The sequence below is a fragment of the Thunnus albacares genome, chromosome 20 (assembly GCF_914725855.1).
Source record: "Thunnus albacares chromosome 20, fThuAlb1.1, whole genome shotgun sequence".
NCBI classification, from domain to species: domain Eukaryota; kingdom Metazoa; phylum Chordata; class Actinopteri; order Scombriformes; family Scombridae; genus Thunnus; species Thunnus albacares.
In genome coordinates, this window is record NC_058125.1 from 25,046,798 (window position 1) to 25,074,633 (window position 27,836).

Consider the following 27,836-nt stretch of genomic DNA (forward strand, 5'->3'; position numbering starts at 1 on the left):
AGCAGTTGGTTGGAAAAGGACATGTTTCATAAAAGCAAAAATGTATCACTTGAAAATTATAGAGTTTCATTAAAGTAGGCTGAGCTAGAGAGAGAAAGAGTTTCCATTTTAAGAGCTACCTGTCGGCCGGGTATCGTGGCACATAAAATGCCTATGGTGACACGACGGCAGTTTGGACCAATTCCAGAAATAAAGCCATGTAATCCTCCTGACCACTGTCCTAAATACATTTAAAATCCTGGATTTAAGCACAGTCTAGAAGAGACCAAGTATAATCTATTGATCATTTTAAAATGAATTAACCTTCTCCCATTTGTAGGATATACTTTAAATTATTGGGTCTAATTGGTTCCCAAACTGGAGGTCAGGACTTCCTAAGGAGTCACAATAAATCTGAAGAGCCATGAGACAATTAATGAGATGGGAAAGCAGTAGATTACTGGATAATTTAAGCACTTCAGGTCTCTAAATATGATTGAAACAGAGGGAAAATCACCATTAGTTCACTTGATCATAAATCATGTACATATATGACTGGTGATGGGTCAGAAGTAGGCATTACTTTGTTTTAAGGTATCAAAATTCAGAAAAGGTTGGGAACCACTGATTGACAGATTCTGTTTATATATTTCCTAAATAATTTCTCTTCCCAGATTACAATTCATCTGGAGGAGAATGTCTGTACCAAATGTCATGGCAATCTATTGAATAGTTGTTGAGATATTTCACTCAAAAACACAAATGTTAACTTCATGATGGCACAAGAGGAAAAGTCAGGATCTCCAAGGTACATCGCGACTGTTTGTAAAAAAAAATTGTGCCAATCAATCTTATTGGGTAGGTTCAGCAAAAGTGGATCACTTTTTGGTAAATGCACCAGGGCACTTTTATAACAGATATTTAATTGAACCAATCATGTTTTTGTGAAATTGTACAACTTTTCTTAACACACTCAAAATTGTACTTAGTTACAGTACTTAAATGTACTTATTTCCACCACTGCTCTTACACTGAAGTCTATACGGAAGTACCTCCATTCTTGCTTTTACCTTGAAAGCAGAAACCGGAAGCTGTATGTTTTGTTTCGTGCTGCGTGACGGTGCTTGACGTGGCTTGACGCCGCTTGACGCTGCGTGACGCTGGTGCCGGACAGCTGCCACACTGGACCCGGACTGAGTCGAACTGTGTAAGTAAACCCTCAATACGCCGCTTTTACAGCCTGTGTGCCGCCACAAGGACTGACTGTGTTCGTACACAACCAAATATACTCCCCACAGAATAATAATTCAGTAGTAAGAAGTGTCGAAGAGACGGATAATGGAGGCGGGAGAGGAAATCAGTCGATGTTTTTAGGCCTGTGACAACAGTTTGATCACCGCCCTGCTGGCTGTTTAAATGTATATTTACTACAGTGGATATTATACGTGTATACATACGTTTACCTGTATGGACTGATGGTATCTATATACAAGCTAAATGCGTTAGCAGTGGAGTTACAACACTGTAATTACATGCAAAAATACTGTAATTAAATGAGATAAAACAGTGTATGATGGAGCAACGTATAATGTCATGGGCTTTCATTTGCTTTCCTCGTGTAAGTTAAAGAAACACCATAATATTCATTCAGTATTATATTTATTGTGTGTCTGTGGTCTTCAGTGAGTCAGTGATTTACATGCTTGATGATATTTTAAATGTCACAAATATAATATAGGGGTAAAGCTGCAATATTAGTCGATTAAAGGTAACTTTTTCTGCAATTAAATAACAATTAACAATTAAAATGTCTAAGAACGACTAGACCTATGTTACATATTTTGTTGAATTGTCTACTGACATTATACCAAATGTTTCTACCAATGTTCAAACCCAGAGAAAACTTTAATCAAGGTAACGGTCCGTTTTCATTTGGCCGCCTGTCAGTGACGTTATATCCTCTTTGCGCATGCGTCAGCGTTGTGGTTGTCCGCCAGAAGCTGTCATGAATTGACTTTTTATCCAGTTTTTAGCCACATCTGTATGATACACTTTTAAGATTTCGATCGTTTGTAGATATCTCTTAACCGGATGAAGGATTTTAGTCACCAGACGTCTGGATCTTAAGTAATCAGAGAAACAAGCTGAGCAAACATTAGCGGGCAGCTAAGTCTCCACTTCCTACCAAGTCAGCGGCCTGCAGGACACGCCCCCTCAGCCATTGGCTCATGTCCAATTCGTTAACACGAAGGGGGCGGAACTTATGACCTATACTGCAGCCAGCCACCAGGGGGCGATTGAGATATTTAGGCTTCATTTATACAGTCATGCTTGGCTGGCAGCCCCTCCAGATGTTCTGTGTTCGCCAAACAGCGTTGGTGAAACACTGATTTTTAAGGTGAAACTGCTTTATTCAGTGTTTTTACTGGTTTTAATCACCGGGTCAGGTTGTTTTGGAGAGGAGTAGACCTCTGTCGATAATTCATCTCTGGTAAAAGTCTTGATGAATGATGAACAGTGAGGGAATCCTAACCGGGAGAAGCTGACTGCAATGACGGCAATGTTGGTTGTTTAACAATAATGACAACAACTCCCATGATCCCATGCTACTTCACAATGTCATCAAATTCTGTCTGTTGTTACTGTTTTCATTGAGAGACCCCTAGCAGCAGAAAATTACATATTTTGTGTTGGGTCGATCATCAATTAATGAATCACTAACTATTTTGATGATCAATTAATCATTTTGAGTAATTTTTTAAGAAATTCCCTGATTCCAGCTTCTCAAATGCCAAAGATTTGATGGTTCCAGGTTCTTGAATGTGAAAATTTGCTGCTTTTCTTGGTAGTAAATGGAATAGTTTTGAGTTTTGGACTGTTTCATGGACACAACAAGTCATTTAATGAGTCCACTTTGTGCTCTTGGTTATTGTAATGGACATTTTTCACCATTTTCTAAAATTTCCAAACAACTTATCGATTAATTAAGAAAATAATTGATAATGAAAATAATGGTTAGTTGCAGCCCTACATAAGGATTTATAGTGCACCTATGATTGGTAATTCTAATGTATATTCTCTATAGCAGAATAGGTAACTGTTTTAACCTGAATATGCTGTTTATATTATATTATATTATAGGTGTTAAAAGTATCACTCAGTAAGTTTATACTGATCTGACTGTATGTTTCAGGAGCTATAATATCTCTCTTGAATCATGTATATGATCAGTGTAGTTTTGTATTGCGAGTGACATAACTGCGAGTAAGGACACTGAAGACATGTTTAAGGCTGCAACTAACCATTATTTTCATTATCAATTCATTTGCTGTTTATTTTCTCAATTATTCTAGTAATTGTTTTGTCTATTTAATGTTAGAAAATAGTGAAAATGCCCATTATAATCTCTCCCAGTCCAAGGTTACATCTTTAAATGTTTTGTTTTGTTCGACCCAGAGTCCAAAACCAAAAGGTATTCAGTTCACTATCATGTATGGTAGTGCAAAACATTAAATCCTTTCATCTGAGAAGCTGGAACCAGCAAATATTTGACATTATGTCATAAAAAAGGACAATAATGATGATGCAATTACTAAAACAGTTGATAATTAGTTTTCTGTCGATCAGCTAATCAATAAATCCACTCATCAATAACAGTTCCAGGACTTTGGGGAGTTGCATGACAACAATTAGGCTATACACATTACATATATCAGGCAGTTTCACATCACTTTTAGTCTGTTTTGAGGTAAAATCAAAGAAACAAATAATTTACAAATAAAAAGATTGAATATTCTATATTTTTTTTAATTGTTATTTAATCAGACAGTCAAGAGAGACCTGAGAACAAGACAAGAACACAATCAGCAGACAGAAACAACACAACTACACAATAAACACGAAATTTATTAAAAACAGTTACAAGAATCATAAAAAACATTAGATAATAAAGCTTTAAAATCTCCAAGAGGGAAGTAAGACTCAAGTTTAAAAGGTGCATCGTACCTGAAACCAGTTCTGCCAACATTAGTGCAAACATATTTCTATATCTGAGGTTCAGTAGTTACTGCATCATGTTTCTGTAGTTGGTAGATTTAAATGAGAGAAGTGAGTTTTATAGATGAAGAATCCATCCGACCTTGTGATACAGAGAACAATGATGAGTATGATACACAGGCTGAAGTTTTGATGGATATACATATATATATATATCTCCATCTTCATAACAATACAGAATTCTCCATCAGAATGACACAGCTCGCGGTGTAAAGAAGCAACATTCATGTAGGGAGATACGATCGATCAGCGGTCCTCCGTGTTTGATTAAAAACCACAGCGCATCCTGTAGTGTGTGGGAGTAAACGGCCAATCAGAGCCGAGCCAACGAGGGAAACAGATGCAGAAGTCACAACAATGGAATTTTCAAACATGGCCGTTCTATCCAGATCTCCTCTTTCTCCATTGTTGTCTTTTTATTTCCACGTGTAACGGGCGTAAGCGTGTCAAGGCCGGTGAGTACTACTGAATGCCTCCGTGTCTGACTGGACTGTTTGAGGAGCTCGTTAACAAATATCATTACTCATCAGCTACTGATTGGCTCATAGTATCGCTGGCTGCAACACTGGCTGCTTTGATAGAAACTGTGACTGATCAACCAGATTACAGGAACACAAACCTGACCCAGAAATATTTGTTGGTATCGTTTGTTTGTTTTTATACTAACATCGATACCTGAGTGAAGAGTATCGAGGGCCGACAGCCTTTTTCGGGCGAACAATTTGTCAAAAGATTGCCAGATAACATCGGTGAGCACAGGTTTTAGTTTTGATCTCTGTACATGCATAAAGGTACCACACCTGGCAGCCTCACTGTGATGACAAAACTCCAGGAAGTTGCATGTTTGCCAAGAAAGAGTTCTAACAGTTAACTACGCCTTAAACCACACATTTTATTTTACATCTCTGTTTGTTCGAGTATTAAGCTAACAGGATACAACTTGTAAACTGGCGAGCGTAAGAGGTGTTGTGTATTTTTAACCTTTGGACAGAGCCAGGCTAGTGTTTTCCCTCCCTGCCTCGGTCTTTATTCTAAGCTTAGCTAATCACATCTTGCAGCTCTTTACTTCACGTACAGTTGTTGCATTGAGAAAGACATCAATCTAAGTCTTATAAAGAAAGTCAATAAGCAGATTTCCCAAAATGTCCACATACTTTCTGTCAGCCAGCCACTTAAGCAGTACTTGAGTAAATGAACTACGTACATTTACTCAAGTACTGCACTTAAGTAAAATTTGAGGTACTTTACTTAAGTATGTCCATTTCTACTCCACTACATTTATTTGACAGCTTTAGTTACTTTTCAGATGAAGATTTGACACAATGGATAATATAACAAGCTTTTAAAATACAACACATTGTTAAAGATGAAACCAGTGGTTTCCAACCTTTTTGGCTTTTGACGTCTTACAAAAAGCAGTGTGTAGTCGGGGTCACATTTCACATGTCTATGAGTTGTTAACAGCTCCACCAAATAGTGATTTTTCCCTCTAAACTTCTCACATGCTTTCATTTCAATAAATGTTCAAATGATCCAATATTTCAGCAAAAATCAAAGATTAGAGAAAAAGTCCAAAAACTGAAAACAGATTTGTGTATCAGAACTTTGTTTTTTCTTCTTTCCTCTCCCATTAATCATCTCACCACCCCTCAGATTTATCTGCTGACCCTTTGGAGGGGCCCGACCCCTAGGTTGGGAACCACTGGACTAAACTAGCTAACTGTATATAAAGTAGTGTAAACTAGCTCCACCTCCAGCAGCTACAACAGTAACATGCTGCTCTAACACTGATGCTTCACTATTAATAATCTAATGATGTCATATATAATAATATATCAGTCAGAGGGACCAAACCACTACTTTTACTGCAATACTTTAACTACATCAAGCTCATAATACTTATGTACTTTTACTGCAATACTTTAACTACATCAAGCTCATAATACTTATGTACTTTTACTGCAATACTTTAACTACATCAAGCTCATAATACTTATGTACTTCTACTGCAATACTTTAACTACATCAAGCTCATAATACTTATGTACTTTTACTAAGTAGGATTTTTCATGCAGGACTTTTACTTGTAAAGGAGTATTTTGACATTTCTGTATTGGTACTTTTAGGATCTGAGTACTTTTTTCCAACACTGCCTGTCAACACTGTTCATCAGATGTGGATGTAAACTCAGACCTTCAACCATATAGTCATTGTTTTGTTTCAGATCTGATGACTACACAGCAAAGTACGTTTCAGTAGTCATATTTTTCTCACAGCGCTGTATATTTTATTACACAAAAATAAAAACTGCAATGCAGCTTTAAAATCCTCTCCTATAGCGCCTTTAACCTGAGTTTAGCACTTACTGTAAATTGCTCTGAGTGAGCTCATCGACTAAACGTCAACCTGTCTCGACCTCCTGGCAGCGTTCCTGTGATGCCCCAGGGCGGGCTGAGCTGGCCGGGGTCGCGATGCCTTACGTGGACCGACAGAATCGCATCTGCGGCTTCCTGGACATCGAGGAGAACGAGAGCAGCGGCAGGTTCCTGCGCCGATACTTCATCCTGAACACTCAGCTGGGCAAGCTGCTGTGGTACATGGATAACCCTCAGGTAAGGCTGCGTGTGTGTGTGTGTGAATGCGTGCAGATAAATATTTGTGTGCATGATTGAGCACTTCTCTCATATTGATGACATTTGTATAAAGTCCTCTCTGATTAGTCAGCGCTTAAAACATCTGCTGCTCTAATATCTTTGTGCTTATGTAGAGTTTTAGTAGCAGATCTGGTGCCTTTTTTTTTTTTTTTTTTAATTTTAATGAGGAAAATGAATTTGAGCCTGTTTAGAAGCTACACTTACTGCACAGCATCAGTTAACAGACTGATTTCCTTCCTTCCATGTAACTCTTATCTCCAGTTCATCTCAGTTCCATCGAAAAATCAACTTGCAGAGACTTGAAATGTGCGTCAGGGAGATAATCCACCACATTTTACTCACCTTTTTTGGTAAAGTTATGGTGTTGTTGCTGCTTTCGAAGACACTCCCGATATCTGACAGTTGGCTGCTGACAAGGGGTTTAATTTATGAGCTATAATATCAGTCAAATAATTACCAAATATGCAGATTGTTATTGATTTTACAGCTTTTTTTAGTGTTCTAAATTTGCTCTAGCTGGCGACGATCTAATCTCCTGAAGTGTCCCTGAAGGCAACAGCTGTTAAAAAGCCCCTACTTGCAACTACACACAATAACAGCTGTGAAGTGTCTGAAGTGTCGTAATATTCTTTATTTTTATCTTTCAACAAATCCAATGAAAACACCAAAAAACTTTCTGACCTCCCTACTCCTGCGCTCAGCCTCAAGACGATCGGTTCGTACTGAAGACGTAAATCTTTAAGAACAGCTCACAAATATATAGTTTTATTTTGAAGAAGAACTCAGTAATTTTCAAAAGACAGCTGGGCGCTGTAGCTCTCAGCGAACGTCACTCAAACAAGAGGAAAAACTGTGTTTGTTCGGGAACTATTTTCATTCGCGGATGAATCCACGTTTGGCGCTCCGGCGAGTATTTCTGGCAGCAGCACGGTGCGTGTGGGATCGAGCCAAAATAAACAACAGTATGTGTCGATGGAGATGAAGGAACACGTCAACACAACAGCCTTAACAAAAAAACTAAAGATAACTGAACCACAAACATACTGATAAACATAAAACACATAACATTCGTTCCTCCGCCTGCATCCCAACACACGATACACCTACGTCCTGACGCCACCAACGTGACGTGTGGATCGTCGGGGTGATCGTCGTGTCATTGGCTATTGTGAGCGGCGGCGAGGCGTGCGACGGCTCTCGCTTCGTGTCTGTTTATGATGGGGGGGGGGGGTCAGATGGGAGGCAGATGATTTTGGAAGCGGTGTGTGAAATACTGATAAGTTTGTTTTTGTTGGAGATGGCCGACATGGTTAAGAAAGAGGGGGAACAGTACAACAGGATGGGTTGGATTGATGCTTTTGTAAAGCAACAGGAAGCGGAGGGAGGTGGGGGGGGGGGGGAGGCGGAGGGGTGACAGAAAGTGCTCTGAGGTTGCGGATGACGTGGAGACTCTACTGGAATCATTTATGGATAACAGTGATGTGTCGATCAAAGCTTAAATCCATGATATGAGTCTTTTAGATTTTACTTTTATGTCTTTTTGTATCATCGACTGTCTTCACAGTAAAAAGAATCAACTCAAATACAAGGCAGAAGGTTATCCCATTAGAGGAAAGTGATTCGTTAACAAAATGACAGGTTGAAGAGCCTCAAACAGTTTGGAGAAATAAGATGTTAAGAGGAGTTTTGTGGGTTTAGAAAACAGAACTACTCTGAATAAAAGCTGGATCATCCCTTATCAAACACACGTGATTGATCCTTTCTCGTCAAACCAAGCTGACAAACAGGAACCAGAACAGAAATTGAAAAGGTTAGTAGTTGTATTATTTATATTTCCCACAGAGGGGATTTCCTCAAACGTCGCAGCTTCAGCCTCACACAGCTGCTGCTGCTGCTGCCAGAAACCTGCCTGAGGCTGCTGATAACTAATATCTGCTGCTGGTATTAATATTTTCTTTTCAGATAGATCATTTTCATGCCTAAAAGCTTCTTTTAATAATCGTTTCTTTTTCTAGCTTTGTCTTCTCGTGACAGCGGAAAAGTTTCCCCAACCTTCTTAACTTGTGAACGACTTTGTTTTAAGGTGTCAGTTTTCATTTTTCTTGTTTTGTTTGAATCATTTTTAGAGGCATGAAGAGGTAAAATTGATTCCTTTAATGCACAAGAGGCAAATCTAGTGGAAAAAAATGTAGTAGAAATATGTTTTTTTTTTCCTGCTTTTGTCTCCTGTTGTTCTCATTCCCCGTCAGATCAATATCATGTGTGAATCCACCGCTGCTTCAGACCCCGTAAAACGATTTAAAAACACAACAATAACAAAAAGAAGTTATGTTTTGACTGCTTTTATGTCATTCTACTCATAAAATCAATCTGCTGCCTTTTGATTGATGCAAATCGGTTGTTCAGTCGATTATGTTTTTATTGTAGGATTATTTTTTCACTCAGAGTTTCCAGTATTTGCCTCCTACTGTTTATTAAATGTTAAAAGATACAGTATCTAATTGATGCTCTAAATTTCAAACCTTCATTAGAAGTCGGATCGCTGTTGGTTGATCAGCTGATCTGGTTTAAGATGTGATTTGGATTCAGGGGTTTAAATTGTCAGAAAATGTTTAGTGAAGTCATACAGCGAAGATGAAATGAACATTTTGTGTTGTCGTTTTTCTGTTGATCAAATATTTCTGACCAAAATCAGAGCAATCATGAACCAAACGAGTTACATAAGTTCTTTCTTTCTATCAGAGCTGCAAAGATTATTTGATTAATTGATGAAAAATGCCAAAAATTTGATTCCAGGTTCTTAAATGTGGAAAATCTGCTGCTTTTCTTGGTAGTAAATGGTAGGGCTGTAGTCAGCCAAAGAAAATCTTGGTCGACTAAAATGATACATAATCTTCTTGTTTTGTGTCTTCGGGTTATGCTAACCCACTGTTGCTAACTTTGGAGCTAACCCCCTTTATTTTTCCAGCATTTGGGGAAACAACAGACGTGACACACTGAAGTCTGAACTGTACATTTACCGCCAGACTAACAACTTACTACTAACCTTTTCCTCTGCTCCGCTCGCATCCACCATCGCTTCTCTGTCCCTCGCTCTTTTCCCGCTCGCTACGCAAACATACTCCTTAACGGAGCCACGCGACCAGTGGTTTCCCAGGCAACGACACGGAGGTTGACTCACGTACCGGAACAGCGCTGCACAGAGACTCCCAAACGCTGTCGAAATGTTAAATATTAAACAAATATTTAATATTTAATTTTTTTTTGGCCTGGCGGGGATTCTCGTTGTGTCATTATGGAGAAACACAGATTCAGTAAACGTTGAGTACAGTTAGACCCAGCGGTCTCCATCAGGTTGGGCGAGTTCAAAGTTGTGAAAACAACGGGGGTGTTTTGAATAATTTGTTAGTCTGTCCCTCGCGCCGCAGGAAATAATATATATATGTAATATATAATATGATACTCCTGGAAAGCTATTGATGTAGCACTTTTCTCCTTATGAAAATAATACGGAGATTATTCGACCAATGAGAATTTAGTCAGACGAGAGCATATCAACCAACTAGTCGACCAGCAGACTACAGCCCTAGAAAATGGAATAGTTTTGAGTTTTGAACTGTTTATTGGACAAAACAAGACATTTAATGATGCCATGTTGTCCTCTAGGATATTGTGCTGGACATTGTTCACTGTTTTCTGATGTTTTATAAACCAAATGAATAATCAATTAATTGAGAAAATAATTGACAGATTAATTGACAATGAAAATAATTATCAGTTTTATTTAATAACAGTGGAACACAGTTGAATATTTACTATGTGATTTTACATATCGTATCACTCCTTGATCATTTATTTCAGGATCTCCCGTCTCTGGTGTTTACCGGCGTTTTTTTTTTGAGGGACTGAAACACAAACTCAACCCTTGTTTTCCAATAATACTACTTTTAGTACTATTACTTCTACTTGTACTATTATTACTACTATTACTACCAATAATATTAATGATATGATGATGATTATTAATATTTTTTGTGTTTTCTTTTGCTCAGAATCTGCCTGAAGGAGCAGAGCAGGTGGGATCTCTCAATCTGACCTACATCTCCAAGGTTAGTTACACACACACACACACACACACACACACACACACACACACACACACACACACTCACACACACACACTTCTGTGTGAGTTCAGCTGCTTCACTGCATCTTTCTCTTGCAGGTCAGTGATGCCACCAAACTCAGACCAAAGGCAGAGTTCTGCTTTGGTAAGTTCACCCTCATTTTCTTCTTCTGTCTTTCTTCCCTTCCTCACCTCTCCTCCCTCCAATGTTTCCTCCCTTCTTCCTTCTTCCCTTTTATCCCTTTTATCCCTTGTCTCTCCACTCCCTCCCTCTTTACCTACAGCAGCCTACACTAGTCCACGCACTGTTGTGTAGTTTTGCAGGGTATCTGCCGGTCTTGAAAAGTCTTAAAAAGCATCGAATTGAGTGCTTAATGTTTCCTCCGCTGCAGAGTCTTTTGGTGTCTAGTAAACCTTTAAAAGCATTAACACGCAACCACCAACGCAGCCCCTCACGTTGTTTTAACGCAGGGCTGAATGCAGCTTTAATCTGGTGTTATTGTGAAACAAGCATCAAATTGCATTCAAGGTGGTATTAAACATGTCTTTAAAAGTCTTAAATTGAGAAACCTGCAGAAAGTCTGTTTTGGTCTGGGGTTGTTTTTTAATGGTTTTGTCCAGGCACCAGTATAACTCCAGTAAAGGAACGATATTTTACAAGACAGCCTGCTTCCGGTACAGTCTGTGGAAGCTCTTTCCTGCTTCAACATGACGATGCTCCCGTTTACACAAAGCCAGCGCCATCAAGAAATGGTTTTCCCAGTTTGGTGTGGAAGACCTCATCCTCCAACACCGTTTAGGTGTCCACATACTTTTGGCCATGCAGCTCGCAGCTTTTCTTTCCCACCAACTTTTACCCTCCCTCCCCTCTTCCTTCCGCATCTCCTCCATCCCCACTCCTTCCTTGTTTCCTTCCTTCCTCGTCTCTCCCCTTTTTCCCTTTTCGTCCTTTTATTTCTCACTCCGCCCCCCTCCCTCTTTTCCTCTCTCGTTAGGTTTATTTCCTCTCTTTTGTCCCTTGCAGCTTGTTGTTGTTCCTCTGGCGGCCAACAGTAGCTCTTTGTCGCTCAATAGGAGGAAACTGTACAATGACTCCGACCTGACCTCTCTCTCTCTGTGTGTGTGTGTGTGTGTGTGTGTGTGTGTGTGTGTGTGTGTATTTGCATCTGGATGGGATGTTAACATACGCACACACACACACACACACACACACACATCCTCTGAGAAACCAGAAACAAACTGATATTTTTAGATTGTGATTTGCATGAAGCTCAGTGAATTTCTCTTCTTCCTCTTATGTTTTCTCATCTAATGATTCAAAGTATGGAGACACATTTATGTTACATCTCTCTCTCTCTCCCTCTCTCTCTTTCTCCCTGTAGTTATAAATGCAGGAATGAGGAAGTTTTATCTGCAGGCTAACGACCAGCAGGATTTGGTGGAATGGATCACTGTTCTCAACAACGCCACCAAGATAACTGTGAGCCTCACACACACACACACACACAGATGGATCGATAGGTGACCTTGTTTCTCCTGTTGTTGTGGGCCGCTCTGTCTTCTGCCTCAGGCTACAGCAGATGGAAAATTACCCATCAGGCCAGAGAGATTCAGTTTAAACAGAGTGTAAAAGGGGGGGGGGGGGACAGGAAAGCCGGGCGTTTAAATATCCACCTGCAGCTGCAGCGCTTTATGTTCAGTGGTCGTGTTTTTTTATAGCGTAACGTTATATTTTAATGTCTAAACCTCACTTTTTGTGTTAGGAAATACACATTATTGTAATACTGTAGCTCTAATACTGCGTGTTTTTTCCATTTTTTTTCAAAAGATGACATTTTTTTTGTGAACAGCTTCTAAGATTAAAACCCCTGTTTCCCATGGCAACTGTTGACTAACATTTGAGCACATAATTTTTTCCTTTTTTCAATAAGCACACACACACACATCCCCCAGCCCTTCAGGGACTTTATAGATATAACAGCTTAGATGGACCGTTTCATTTAAGAGGTGATTTGCACTGTTCAAGACAAAAAGCCAGTACAATGAATAGAATAAGAATAAGAAAATGTAACAAAAAAACTACCAAAAACAGAAATTAGTGAGTGCTATCACTGCAGAAAAATTAAAAAAAAACTGAAATGTCCTCTGAAATTAGAAAGTTGTTTAAACCTTAAAGGGAACATATTCTATTTTTGTGATTTTCTGTCATTTATATACTGTTATAATGTCGGATGTTAAACATGGTCAGAGTTCCAAAACTTGAGGTGAATTTATGTAAAAATGCTCCCTGAACGTCAGAGCCCAAGTTTCAACCTGCTCTGAACGCTTCGTTTACAATGTTTTTTTGTACTTTCCTGGCGAGATGACATCAGTTTGTCGTGTGCGTCCGTAAACAACCGTCCGTTCTGTAATCTCTGCTGCCGAGGTTGTGCATGGCCTCCGCTCACATATTTCTGATCAGATTCAGGCTCCGACATGTAGAGAAGGAGAAAAAGAAGTGAAATCCTGCTACTATAGTTTGTTTACGTAGCCTCCGGAGCCGGAGGAAGCTTCCTGAAAGCTGACCAATCAGAACAGAGGAGGGCCTTAAAGAGACAGGAGCTAAAACGGCCTGTTTCAGACAGAGGCTGAACTGAGGGGCTGCATAAAGGAGCAGTAGAAGATAAATAAGAAGTTTTTAACTGTAAACCAATCAAAGATATTCCAGTAGAGCCCCAGAATATAAATATAGACCTGACCTAAATCTTTGGGTGTTAACCTTATACTTGTTGTTAATCTCTCGTTATGTTTTTAGGTGCCAAAGCCAGGTGAAGGCCATGCTGCTAACGCAGAGACTCCCCAGGAAATACTGGGAGCCATGAAACAGGTCTCCTACAAGACTGAGATCGTAGGAGGAGTCCCTATCATCACCACTACACAGGTAACACACACACACACACACACACAGTGTCATGTGTGTTGTATTAGCAGCGATTGGGGGCAGCGGCTCAGCAGGTCCGGTCCTGTCTGTGTTGGTATGCAACTACAAGCACGTGACTCAACATGCATCAACACAGACGAGTGACTGAGAGACCTCCACTTTTCAAAATGTCCAGTGAAATAAAGTACAAAGAAGTGAGGCAATGGAAGGTTTAATAAAAATGACTTTAAAGCAGCAATAATCAATATTATTTAGATGAACAATCACATGACTGGATCAGACTACAGAGCGTTTAAGCATCTTTCAGCTCATTTTCTTTGCAATTTTACTGTTTTGGTTCACTCTCAGAGCTCTCATAGTGTCGTTTTTGGCCACAGCAGGCAGCTGTTTTAAGAGAAAAAGCTGTAAAAAGCCACTGTACACTACCTGCTCAGCACCAAACAGCAAACAGACACAGTTAGCTGTAGACTAGCTGGTGAACATAGTGGAGCGTTTAGCAGATAAAGGAGTTGGTAGAGAGTAAAAACAGAGATAAAAGAGAGCGAATATTGACTTACATTCACCAGGTGGACAGAAACACGACTCCACATGATAATGTTGCTCCGTAACTACTGGATGTGGAAATAAACTGTTTTTTTGTTTGTTTGTTTGTTTGTTTGTTTGTTTGTTTGATGAATATTTTGTTCCATATATTCATGTGTGTTTTAGGAGCAGGGGGAGGGGCAGAATGGGGCGGAGCGTGGAGGTTTGAGGCGGGGTCAGAATCACCTGCCCTACTTCCTGTCCAGGGGAGCTCAGGACCAGGCCGTCATCAAGGCCGGATACTGTGTTAAACAGGGAGCTGTGGTGAGAGAACACACACACACACACGCACACACACACACACACACACACACACACACACACACACACACACCAACACTGAGGTCCAGAGAAAGATAGTTTCATGACATTTACTAACCAGATTCTCATGACTGTGGATATTAATGTTCTCAAGATAACTCCTGATGTTATCGGTGACCCCCTGACCCTTTTTTCTTCAGCTAAATCATCGAGATAAATGATCAACTTGTACACAAGTAATATGAAAGTCTGTGTTTATTCACCCCAAACACCCAAAGTACCAACAGCTGTATGTTAGCAGTAAGCTGGCTAGCAACATACTGTGTGTTTGTGTTCGGCCTCTGACTGAACTCAGAACTCACCAGAAACTCCGCTTCTTTCTGTTATTTCCCTCCAGCTTCCTTTTTTTCCCTTCTCATCTCTTTAACTTTATGAAGCAGGTTCATAAAGCTCCAGGATACATGAAAATTCTTCTCTCAAGTTGAAACATTTTCAACTCGCGCAGACACGTTTCAATGTGTCAATCCATGTCTTTGATCTGACTTTATATGTAATCTCGCCGCATCTAAAAATTGCTTCACATTCTGTCAGTAATAACACGAGTTGTATAAAATGTACTGAGCACATTCCCGCTGCTTAGAGGATGAACCCTTTTGATTTTAATGACACTATGACCTTTTCTCTAGCAGACTTTACATTTTAATCTCTGCCACTGGAAGACTATAAAGATAGCTAAATCTTCAGTATGTTTGTTTGTCCAATACTTTCATTTTCTGGGATGTAATTGACATTTGCAGCCTTTGGGGAAACAACCAGGACTTTTTTATCCACTTAATTCATCATTTAGTCTTTAAAATGTCAATAATATTGTCAAATGCTGTTTTTATGACCCACAGTAAAGAAAATAAAACAAAAGGAATTGAGTGGTTGTCATATTAAAGGTCCTTTGCTCCATGAACAGCTGCTTTTTTTTTTTTTTTAGCTTGGGGGGGTTAACTAACTAATACACTGATGCTGCTCAACTCCTCTTCCTCAGATGAAGAACTGGAAGAGAAGATACTTCATGCTGGATGAAAACGCTGTCAGCTACTTCAAATCTGACTTGGTGAGAAAACATGTTTGTTTGTTTTTTCATTCAACCCTTTTGTATAGATATTTATAGATATGTATTTTTATATAGAGTGTTGCAATGAGAGCAGAAACACTCTCTTTTGCTTGGGGAATCTGTTCATACTCTGTTCATGGGGCACAGTGGTAAAAGCTGTAAATAAGCAGTAAATACAGTTGAATGCAACAATAAGGGATAAAAAAAAAAACAAGCTGAAAGAGCTGCACTTCACTCAGATCTTCAAAATCAGCCAAAGAAATGAGTTCTGAATCCCGTTACAGTCTGTTCCATCCGAGTGGAACAAAACATTTAGTGATATGAGTGAACAAATCCTTTTTAAAAATTCATGTTGCAGCAGAGAGATGTGTGTGACCGGGTTACTAAAGTACATGTGCACACACTGACTGACTGCTAGTTTACATTAGATTCAACCATGAACACACAAACACAGCTCATTATAACTTCATATAATATTAGAAATGTTTAACCTCCCTTAACAATGAAGCAGAACCAGCGCAGGTTGTAAAAGTGAAAGACGGGAAGCTGTAGAAAAGTGTTGTGTGTGTGCACGTGTGTGTGTGTGTGTGTGTGTGTGTGTGTGTGGGCAGTGAGGCTTGTTCTGCCCTCGAGGGAGGTTGTGTGTCTCTGCACGCAGCGGCATGCGCCCTAAATACCTCTTTGTATGATCCACGTGTGGCAAGATTAGCGAGTCCTATACCACATTGTCTCTCTGCTCATATATGGACACACCCAGTGTGTGTGTGTGTGTGTGTGTGTGTGTGTGTGTGTGTGTGTGTGTGTGTGTGTGTGTGTGCATACCTTTATATTTTCCATTGTTGGTTTTAACCACAACTGTAGAGTGATGTAATGAGTGCAACTGCAGAAAGAGGAACACTTGAAACATTACAAGTCAACACCAGAGACATAACCATACATTTAGCAGTACTTTTTAACAGAACTATAGGTTTCAGTTTTAATTATTTCAACTTAATTCCTGATGAATCATGTTTTTTTCTGTCAGATTGATATGGTGGATGGATCTAAATACTACGATACCCATGAGCCTCAGCGGCTGTTGTTGCTGTCAGAGGGTTTTCTTGTTTGTTTTGTTGCAATAAGGGTTAAGAGAACAAACCATTTCTGCTGAATTCATCCAAAAAATGAACTGATCTAAACTGCTGTTTAGTTTCAGTTTTCATGTGTTGTTTTAAGCGTTATCTTTAGCTTCTGCTTGCTGTTAGTGGCACATGTATCACAAGTTTAAGCTCTCTGATTGGCTGGACTCATTTTTATGAGAGGCTTGTACCTTTGACATGTTATCAAAGAATTTGTTGAAGTTTTGTTTTGATGAGTTTCATGTCCGCTGCCAGTCTAGCCTGCATTTGTTCATCAGATCTACCAAAAAATGAAATCTCATTTTTCAAGCTCGGGGTCGTTTCACAATTTGAATTAATTTTTGTTTGCCTGCAAAATGCAAGATCGAAAATTCTTCTGGACAGTTGTACAAGAATAATAAAAGACCTGCACCACCTGCAAGACTGTCAGTAAACCTGTTAAATACAGGTTTTCCCACACAGCTACCAGATGCTTCAACTAGAGCAGGCGCAGTGTAATAATATTATATGTAATGATACAGAAAGTCCTCACTAATGGATCTGCTGTTGTTCATGTTTCTTCATAAGGCATCAGCCTGATGTCTGCAGACTGCTGCTAGCTATCATTAGATATCATGACAAGTAGAGACAAACTGAACAAAAGAGGATCTGGGAAACTGTTCAGTCGACTCCCGACGCTTCAACTCTGGTAACCAGAGATGAAACCTCGTGAACAAACACAAACCGAGAGCACAGATCAGTGTGCAGAGTCATTTTCAGCTAGCTGCTCTGTTAAATTAGATTTGCTGGGAGCTCTCAATTGCAGTGTGCGGATCCTTTGTCTGACTTTTGCCATCTGGCTCTTCCCCCAACTCAACTATCTTTAGGCCTGTTTCTGCCAGACCAGCTTGAGTCTCTGAAACGTGAAATTTACTTGTGAATGTTTATAAATTCCTGTATTTACCTTTAATATAAGATTCGATGTGAACACAACCAACCGCGCCTCATCTCGCGCAGATTTTTGTTTCCTGTTATTCTCAACAAGATGAAGTCTGATGCAGGCACAAACAAATTAACTGAAGGTTTCCTGTTGAGCCAGAAAAGAACAAAGTCGAGATGAAGCAGAATTACATAGTAGAAACATACTGTACCTGTGGTTATACATGTTTTAGCTGTTGCAGAGGTGTAATTGTTCTACTCTCTTCCTCCTCACAGGAGAGGGAAGCACTGAGAGTCATTCCACTGAAGGAGATTCACAAAGTTCAGGAGTGCAAACAGAGGTCAGTTAGCTTCCTTTTTAGCAGATAAAAGGTCGATTCAGGATCCCACATGACAGATCATTAAAAAAAAAAAAAAAAAAATGCTGCTGCTGTTTCTCTGTCTCTGTAGTGAGCTGATGATGAGAGACAACCTGTTTGAGATGGTCACCAGCTCCAGAACCTTCTACATGCAGGTAACACACATGAACAGGATGGAAATAGCAACAAATTCAGGCGAACTAATTCACAATCCAGAGGGGTTTTCGCAGGTCAACATGCGGGTTAAGGTTGTGTCGTTTGAGGTTCACTAAAACCTTAAAGCCTTTAGTTCTTTGCCTGATTAGTTCCCATGTGGAAAAAAATGAGTCACCAACAAAAACAAATGCTCAAACATAGATTTAGACCGACTTCTTTAGTTGTCTTCTTTAACTGTCAGCTGCAGTGGATTAAAACTAAACTATGATGAACTGCTGTCAGTCACTGTAAGTCAAAGCTTCCCGCAGCAGCTTCACGCATGACTCCTACAGATCATCAAACACGTATTTATTTATTTATCATTCATTTAACAGAGACAATGCACAATACATTTGTTGTATCAGATATAGATAAAAGCTCATTTCCATCTGTAGTCCAGAGGCCAACAATGATGCGCAAGTTGCTGAAATAAAAGACAACAGTCAGCTGTGTTGAATTAAAACACTTTGAAAACAGACGGTGCGGTAAAGACATCAGTATTATAACCAGGAAAGAAAAAAAAATAAGAATACACTATTCTCCAACTAGGATGTAGCATCAGTAATCTTAATATCTTTTCTGAAATGTCCTAATTTTTTGCTAAAATGGCTAAAAATTTAAGAGAAGCCTTTGCATTGAGACAAAAAGACAACTTCAAGAAAATTGTCTCCTATATCTTATATCTCATATATGTTTTATGTGTATACATACATGTAGGTGGTTGTAGAAGAATGTGTTTTCATTATTTGAGTTAAAGGCTGAAACAATGGCAGTAAAAAGCCACAATGTTTTATCCATATTTACAAAGTCACTATATTATCTAACTTCTACAATATTAAGATCTTTCTATATTTTCAATGATTGTACTTATACTTGTCTTGTTAAGATGCAGCATTTAAAAACTATAAAACAAATTGTCTTTCTCTCTGTGTCAGGCTGACAGTCCAGAGGACATGCACAGCTGGATAAAGGCCATCTCAGGGGCGATCGTGGCTCAGCGCGGCCCCGGACGCTCAGCTAACACTGTAGGTATCCCGTCATGTTGCACTAATGTCGAAAACACCCAAAGTTTGTCAAGGATTTAAAGTATATTTGGTAAAATCTTGGTGGAATAATTTATTCTTAGCAAAATAAGACGTGAAATAAATTTGATTTTGGTATTTGTGCAGAGTATCAAAGTGTCGTTGATGCTGAAAAACATTTGACATTGATCTTTTTATAAACCAGGAGTGAAACCTTGCACTCAGTTCTGAAATTGACCGTGTTTATTTGTCCTGGTTAAAATATGAGTGGCTGCACTTTTGTTCTATTCTCTTTAATATAACAACAAAACACATTCACAAGAACAACATGTGTAAACATATATGAGATAGCTAGATAGATAGATAGAGAGAGAGATAGAGAGATAGATAGATAGGTGTCACTCTGAATTCTGTTGTTTTTGAACATGTTTATATCTAATGAGATGAAGTGGCTCCATCTTGTGGCAGAAAGACGTCACCACACGAGACAAACATTCAGCTCACAGAGGATTAAAACATGGAAAATTTCATCTCATTTGTTGTGAATGTGCAGGAATAAGATCATTGTAAATCAGTCATTAGGAGACAGATGGTGAGCAGGTAATGTGTCTGTTAATTGTTTTAGTACAATGTTCATATTGTACAGGTTCAGAGCTTGTTTTATACATTCTTACACAGCCTGATGATGATGATGATGATGATGATGATTATGATGGTTGACGTCTGTTTTCACACCCTGAAAAGTGTAATTTCTTTTGCACAAACTCTCAACTGCACCACACACACACACACAAACACACACACACACACACTCTCACACAGCTCCCAGTACTTCCTGTCCTTCTCCGTTCTCACTCCCCCTCGATTTCTTCTGACTGTTTGAAGAGTTTGTTTCCAAAACCACGTAATTATCCACCAGATGGTAATAGTAAGAAAAATAAAATTAGCTTAAATAAGCTAATATGAATCAAAATGAATGACATTCATAGACAACAAGCCTGCTTTGACAGTTTTAGTGAAGTTTATGAGGCAGTTTGGTTTTTTGTTTGTTTGTCTGTTAGTTTTCAGGATCTCTTAAGAAGGCGTTCACAGGTTTCAGTGAATATGCGTTAATCTCAGTTATAGTTTTTTTTTATTTTAACAGCAGTGAGACTTGAATTTTGGGGGGAAATCATTCCATCTCTCTATTTTGAGCAGTTTTAAATGAAACTGGTTTCAGGTTTGACTGTGGATTACAAATTTTCTGCATTTTTTTAGCAATTACTATAACTTTATAAGGAAACTTTGTGCTGATATGATATGGAACAATAGTGTTTCCAGGCAACTTTTTGTAGACATGTATAATATAAATGTTCGCTCTGTTATATTTAAAAAAAAAATAATCTTGTTGGCATTACATTTCCCCAGAAAACACAAGCTAACTTAGCTCTACCTATTAAAAATTACACATTTTTGGACTAGTTTTTTACTATTTTTTAAAAGAAAGTATCAAAATTTTCTTTGTTTTTGAAACCTGTTGACTACATTACCCACAATGCAACTTGATGTTGATAGCAGCTAATGTAGCCTGGAGCTGCTAGCCTCCAGCATAGATGAGGACAGACGACTGGTAACCTCACTTCTGTCTAACTCCACACTGGCAGAGTTTTTTTTTATTTTCGACCCCAACAGACGCTGACATCACTTGAGGCAATTTATTAGACTCTGGAAGCACAAAAGGCTTCATACTACTACTCCCCAACACCTTTAAACAGACTTAGATGTAGTTGGAATAATTGCACATGAATGTTATTTGGCAAAAACGTTCGACCTTTGTATTATCTTCATGGCAGTAAGGTCTCTCTAAGGTGGATGAACATGTGGTATTTTGGAAAGAAGCTCTTCACATTACTGTAACTGAGCTGTGCTGTAAACTGTTGTTTTCAGATCCGTCAGGCCAGAAGGCTGTCCAGCCCTTGTATACAGAGGTATACGCCATTCTGCAGTGGTGAATGCAGCACGTATGTGATCCTGTGCCCCCTCCCCCTCATTCACCCACCAGCTACCAGCCTCCCCTCACCCGCCATTTACTCTGCACACTACAGAGTATCCAGCTGAGCTCTTTGTGTTTTTTTTTTTTTTTTTAATCTAGCAGCACAAAGTGAACCCTGTACTGTGCTTCCATCCTAAAACTACTAATAGCTGCATAGTTTGAATAGTCTCTCCACCTGCTGATAAAACAGCAGAATAAACCTTTAAAATCACAGCTGGAGTCTGAGAGATAACAGCAGGCAGACAGTTTGTACTTTGAACTTTATCTGAGATTCTTCTCTGAATTGTATTTTAAATTCTTTTCAAATACAGTTCAGAGTTTGCTTCAGGCAAAACCTGAATGTTTAGGACACTTTAGTTTGCTTCCCACCTGCATTAATGAGCGTCTTGTATGCAAATTTCTGCATTTATCTCCTGGAATACATTTTGTAAAAGCTTTTCTCTTTACCTCAAGAAAATGTTAATTCTCACAAACATCACTTTGGATCCTTCCTTTAAAACTGACAGTAACGTCTCCATCAGTCACTTATGAAAATACTTATAATCCTCTGAAAGCTGCTGCACCTCGTGTTTGGATTTATTCATAGTTAACATGAATCTTTACAGTTAATTTAGAAAATTGCATCACAAAAGAGGATCGTCTTCGTACATAAATATGACAATACATTTCTTCAGTTATATATACCGTATACTTTTAAGACCTTTGAATTGTCTCCCGCATCATTCAAATAGGTGCAGCGCTGCAAAGATTAGTTGATTAATTGATTAGTCAGTCGACATAAAATTATTTATGTCATTTTTCAAATAAAAAGGCCAAATATTTGCTGGTTTCAGCTCCTCCAATGTGATGATGACTTTCTGTTTTACTCTGTCATACAAGACAGTGAATTAAAAATATTTTGGTTTTGGACTTTTAGTCGAACAATACAAGCAAACTAAACAAATCAACATTAAATAGATGATTAATTGCAAAAATAATCTGCAGATGAAACGATGATGAGTTAGTTGCAGCTCTTAATGACTGACTGTTTCCCTGGTTGGATAAAACTGAGCTAATCAGAGTTTTAAGAATGAGGATGTCGACTTCCTGTGCCAGAGCCAGAAAAATGATGACAGAAAAATGTCTCTGAACATCGAGACGAACGTGGATGAGATTAATGCAGCTTTACAGGTTGTTGTCAGTCGACTTAAAGAACAAAACAACTCCTAGATTCCTCATATTTTGTTTAATTTACGTTTCGTTTTGAAGTTGAAACACAATAACAATTCAGTTTGATTTAATTCACAAGTCGACATTTCACTGAATCTGTTTCTTGTTAAAATAAGATATATTTAAGCAGGCTTGCGTGTTATTATTTTTTTTTCTTTCCAGTAATGTTGCCCATTTTCCAGTAAAGTTTTTCAAGATTACTGATAACTGTGATTATGATTGGCCTCCCATTAAAGTCCCATTTTATTCCTGTGACTCGAGTATCAGACCAACCGCAGAAAAACTTCTTATAATTCAGTGTTTGTTACGTGTTCATAACATGCGTGTGCAGCTGGGTTTGATGCATCGTGATGTTATGCAATCGCAATCTGATCACACATGACGCAGGTTGGTGTAGGTGGAAAGTGGTTCAAGAACATCCAAACACGCATCTAAACGTGTGTGTGTAGGAGTGTTGCATGAAACAGACCTGGTAGCTGACCTTTGACCCTTTGAGTCCAGGTGTTTGACCCATGCTTGTAGACTTGTGATGTGCTGCCTCAACACTGATGACCATTTCATGCCTGAATGCTGTTTTCGTCCTCCACCATAACTCCTCCCACCCAAGGCTTCATCGTCTTCTTATCGATCTGCCATCAAAACATATCGTTTCATTGGCATCCCAGCTTCTCATCATTCAACTTTCATTTTTAATATTTTTTGTACATGTTATGTTGACGTGCGCGCAGCAAAATGAAAGCTCATAGATCAAATCTTTTTCACCAAATCATTCATGCTGACCGATCACTTCTGAACGTCTCCTATCTGTCGTCACTCTTTTCTTCCCTTTTGTCAGCTGTGTTGTTTTCCATGTTGACGTCTTAATAACATTTACAGCGTTCCTGACTCCCGGCAGGACTTCACGAGCCGGGAGTTCATCACGAGCTTCTTCTTTTCTCCTCCCCGCTAACCCTCTGTCATGTTGTCTCTCTGTTTCCCCTCTACGTGTTTATGTATGCGTGTGCGTGCGCGCGCGCGTGTGTGTGTGTGTCTGCTTTTCAGAGAGTGAGGTGTGACAGTGAAGTACTAACCCTCCCCAAATGAGCCCTGCTGCCCTGTACTTCCTGTCTCTCCCACCGCTGCTCATCGTCCAATCACCAAGCCCCGCTGCCTCTCCGCTTCCTTAGCAACTGCCGCTCGATCCTGTCCTGCTCCTTGGCAACTGCAGCATCACTTCGTTCGTATGTGTTGCTTGTAACTGCATGGACCCATGTGTTACCGTCACCATTCACTTTTCCTTTTGAACAGACACTGTGTGACCCCGTATCTCAGCATTAAGCCAGCAGGAAGTTATCTTAACCAAAATAATGGCCAAAACTATGAAAATAAGACCCAGGTGGAAAAGTCCATATTGATCTGGTCCACATGTGCCTTGTTGTTATTTTAAGACAAACTTGAATAATTGTGAACCTATCCTTTAATCTTAAGCAGAGGCTGCATTACACAGTTATTGCATTTTATTACAAAATGGATTATGATCTTTACTGTTGCTGTGCAATAAAGTTGCAAAGTGGGAGCAGTGATTTGGGTTTCCGGGGTTCTGGAAGAAGTTCAGTTCATTTTCTGTATAAACAGTGTTACGTGACTGACAGTTGGAGCTCCTGGTTGAAACATTAGTAGAAAAGGTTAACAGCTGTTAGAAAAATATCTGATTCTTTGATAAAAAAGTCAAACCCTGTGGGCAAATTTAAGGAGAAAAACAGCCAACAGAACATCCAAAAGAAGCCCGTCCATCACTCGAACTGGCTGTAATAACAAGACGTTTCAGTCTTGCCTGATGAAGGTTTGAGGACCAAAACATTCTTGTATTATTATTAAAGTGAGTTCAAGTGAAGAACAGTGTGCAGGATTCTTTGGTTTTGATCCTACACACCTGTCACAGCAGGAACTTTTTTGAAATGTCGATGTAAGAAAATCAGCCAATCACAGAACTTCAAATTCTGTTGGACGATGTTGATCCGACTTTGTAGAAACTTCATGAAACATTCAGCAGTTCAGATTGCAATAACACCTTTAACAATCACACCTCTTCTGATTGGCTAACCAAACTGACCAGATAAAAATATGATTAATCAGAAACAAAGCTGATATAATTGAAACTATAACATAAACGTATTGATAAATTATTCAGGAGACTCTTGTATTTCTACTGTAAGAAAACGCTGAGGTGGGAAGACAAACACTTCCAGAACCTGCAGCTCCTCACACTTTGCAACTCTACACGCCGTCCTTCACACAAAAACGTCCTTATGTTTATACCATTGAACTAATGCAACAAAGGTTAAGGTGTCACACATCTTTCCTCTTCACAATAAAGAGCCTTCCCAATTCAGGACGTCTGCAATTTAGTTTAGGTGCTTAAAAAGTGGATTAAAGCACCTACAATAATGTGCTTAGGTGCAAATTATCTCAGCTAAACTTTCATCTATGTGTTACATCAGGATCCTCTCTTTAACTAGAAATGCCAAAAATGCTACAGATTCTTGCACTGCTAATTGTTTTTTCTGTCTTTCCTCTACATGACAGAGGTGTCATGAAGCTAATAAAAGTTTTAAAGTTTACATATAAATGAACATCCGTTACATTCAAGCTCTTGCCAAACGAGTTCACACAATACTGATAAAGCCCATCGCTGCCAGATAAATCTCTATATTTCACAGCATATCAGACTTTTTAATCTGGTGTCTGTGGTGACACTCCCACACTGACGCACTGGTAGTAATGCATTTTATCAGTGATGACTGGTTTGCCAGAGCTGAAGGGCATCCATAGAGCATGCCGCCATCCGCTAACTTGAGGGATAAAATAATTAAATCGTGTGGCTCGTCTAAACTTTCCAAATGTTTAGAACCAAATCTATCAAATTCTGATTTTTTATCCAGTAGTGACTGGGACCAGCTCACACATGTATTCATAGAACTGGTGTCACATCCAGGTAACTTGTATTTACTCTCACTGCCAGAAGGTAGACACAGAAGCTCCGCACTGCAGGTTTAAAAGTTTAGGCTAAAAAAAAACCATGAAGAAATACATAAATTAATAAATACAACAGTTTTAGCAAATATTCCCAGCAGATTTTAATGGAATAGAGAAAAGACCATCATGTACTAGTAGACAACCTCTCAGACATACATTTTTAAATCAATAAAAACAATCAAAAATCAAATGACCTTTACTATTAAAATTCTGGCGTGTTTTGTCTTCCGTAGAAACAGGTGATTTTTGGCGTCAAGCTTCTCATGACAAAAAGTGAATTTACTGGTGAACAAGGTGAAAGATTTTAACCTGCAGTTTGATGCTCTTGTTTGAACAAAGAGGAGGAATCTTTCACAGTTTTCCCTTTTTATCTTTTATTTTCTCCTGTCCTCCATGACCATTCACTTATCCATCCGTCATCCATCCATCGAGTCACCACTGTGTTCTCTCCGTGCATCCATCCATCCATCCCTCCAACGTTTATCTTTCTGCCTCTCACTTCCTCTCCTCCTTCCTTCTCTCTTTCCAGGAGCGCAGTGACCACTCCTCTCCCTCCCCAACATCCTCCTCCACCTTCTACTACTCCCTCGACCAGGAACTACACTACCCACAATCTTCCCCCAGCTCCGCCACCGCGGGCGCTCAGCCTCACACTGGACTCGCACCACCACCAGGACAACTTCCTGGGTCTGCTTCCGTGGAGGCTGAGCGGTGTCCAGTCGGTGATGATGCCCCTCCCCACGGCTCGCTCCCGCCTGTCGCTACAAGAGACGGTGCGGTCGTCAAAGTAACGAGGGAGGAGGAGTCGCCGTGGAAACGCCGCAGCGAAATCGCCCGGCTGGGATCCGACAGCAGCGGAGGCGAGCTGAGCAGTCGCACCACTGAGAATTCAGACCTGCAGATGTCCCTGATTTGACGGACGTGACGATGATGGTGATGATGATGGTGACTGACAATCTCTTAATACACACTTCTACACAAAGTTCTTTATGTGCTGTGACAGAAAACATCCTGACTGTCCAAATTATCCCCCCGCAAAACTTCCTGGGACCAGTTTTATGTATGTGTGTACATGTTGGATAAGACTTCTTCCTCTGCTGTGTTTTTTTTTTTTCCTTCACTTTTGTCTTCCCGGTTATTATTTACAAGAAAGGGCTGCTGGCAAACAGAAACCATGTTGTCATGCAAAGAGAAAAAAAAGTATCTTGAGCTTTGTTAAAAGCAGCGCAAGAACCATGAAACCCGTCCCGTCGCCGCCATGAGCGGGTTTCATGGTTCAAGTAAGAAACAGACAAACCAAAGTTTGCGGTCGTGTGGTTTTTCTAAAGCAGCAGCTCAGACGTTACAGGCTGTCAAAGAAGAGCTGAAAGACTGTTTATTTTTTTAGAAAATCTCGCTTGATATTATGAACTTTTGATTCCTGAATTTCCTCTGGAGAACCGTCGTATTCCCTCTTGTCTGTCATCTCTTGTAGAAAACGTCATCCTGTCAAACAGATGCTGTTTTTAGTGCTGTAGAGCACTCGTGTCCAGATTCACTGAGGTTGAATTCGATAGTAAAGTCTGCACATCCTCCAGTTTTCAGCTTATACACCAAGGAGTCATATGATTTACCAGACCGAAGGTCCTGCTCACAGCAGCTTTTGTGCAAACCAAATTTTCATACCTAAATAGGTTAATTTCACTGTAATTGCTGAGATCAGTGGATTCACTGGTGGAGACGTCGCTGACCTTTGAGGGAACGGAAAGCTGGAGAGTTCAAAATAGAGAAATCATGTTTGCTCTGTCACACCATTGATTTTTATATAACCTGCTGAGTATAAACTGCTCTGGTGGTCAGAGTGACTCTTCACATATTGTGTGGTTTGTAAAGATTTCTTTATAGAGCAACTCTCAAAACAAAAGTTACAAAGCACTTCGCATTAAAAGCATCAAGCAAAGCAAAAGATTTATGTTCACAGAGTGGAAAATAAAATTGTTACAATACAGAAATAATAACGTAAATCTCAGTTCTGGATAATCTAACAGTAAGAGGTAGACCACAGTGGTTGTGCTAGCTAGCCGGCTAAGAGGAAGTTAGCTTGCTGGTAGCTTGGAGAACAATGTTGGCTGCCGGTGTAATGTCTACGTCACCGAGCTTCCAGCACCGTTTATTTTGCGTGAACAAGTTTATAATTTCACGATGCCACTTTCTGTCTGTAATCTAAACATAAAGATTTAAGTTTGGAGGGTTTCATCCAACAGCAGCATCGTGCAAATCTAGCTGTTTTGTCACAGAAAAAAACC

General features: G+C 39.5%; 1 protein-coding gene across 4 annotated transcripts; it reads left to right on the forward strand.

The window, feature by feature from the left end:
- Window positions 1-1,097: 1,097 nt before the first annotated feature.
- Window positions 1,098-27,549, forward strand: plekha1b (pleckstrin homology domain containing, family A (phosphoinositide binding specific) member 1b). Of its 4 annotated transcripts, none has more exons than XR_006399362.1 (13): window positions 1,098-1,186; window positions 6,462-6,647; window positions 10,742-10,798; window positions 10,915-10,960; window positions 12,198-12,295; window positions 13,610-13,735; window positions 14,444-14,581; window positions 15,615-15,683; window positions 17,996-18,060; window positions 18,170-18,233; window positions 19,209-19,298; window positions 23,578-23,756; window positions 26,081-26,170. XR_006399362.1 is itself a non-coding variant. In XM_044337319.1 (13 exons), the coding sequence occupies exons 2-13, from the start codon at window positions 6,507-6,509 to the stop codon at window positions 26,340-26,342; spliced, it is 1,230 nt and encodes a 409-aa protein (XP_044193254.1). In that variant the 5' UTR covers window positions 1,098-1,186; window positions 6,462-6,506; the 3' UTR covers window positions 26,343-26,438. The 4 variants fall into 4 exon arrangements, 3 of the variants coding, with proteins under 3 accessions (XP_044193254.1, XP_044193255.1, XP_044193253.1); XM_044337319.1 differs by lacking the exon at window positions 23,578-23,756 and adding an exon at window positions 21,222-21,295 and having other exon boundaries at window positions 26,081-26,438; XM_044337320.1 differs by lacking the exon at window positions 23,578-23,756 and adding an exon at window positions 21,222-21,262 and having other exon boundaries at window positions 26,081-26,438.
- The last annotated feature ends 287 nt before the right edge of the window (window positions 27,550-27,836 follow it).

Excerpts from the sequence above, each read along its gene's own strand:
- plekha1b (XM_044337318.1), top strand. The coding sequence starts at position 6,507 with ATGCCTTACGTGGACCGACAGAATCGCATCTGCGGCTTCCTGGACATC. Across the intron at positions 15,684-17,995 it reads GCTACTTCAAATCTGACTTG|GAGAGGGAAGCACTGAGAGT; the intron begins GTGAGAAAACAT and ends TCCTCCTCACAG. Across the intron at positions 19,299-26,080 it reads CCGGACGCTCAGCTAACACT|GAGCGCAGTGACCACTCCTC; the intron begins GTAGGTATCCCG and ends CTCTCTTTCCAG.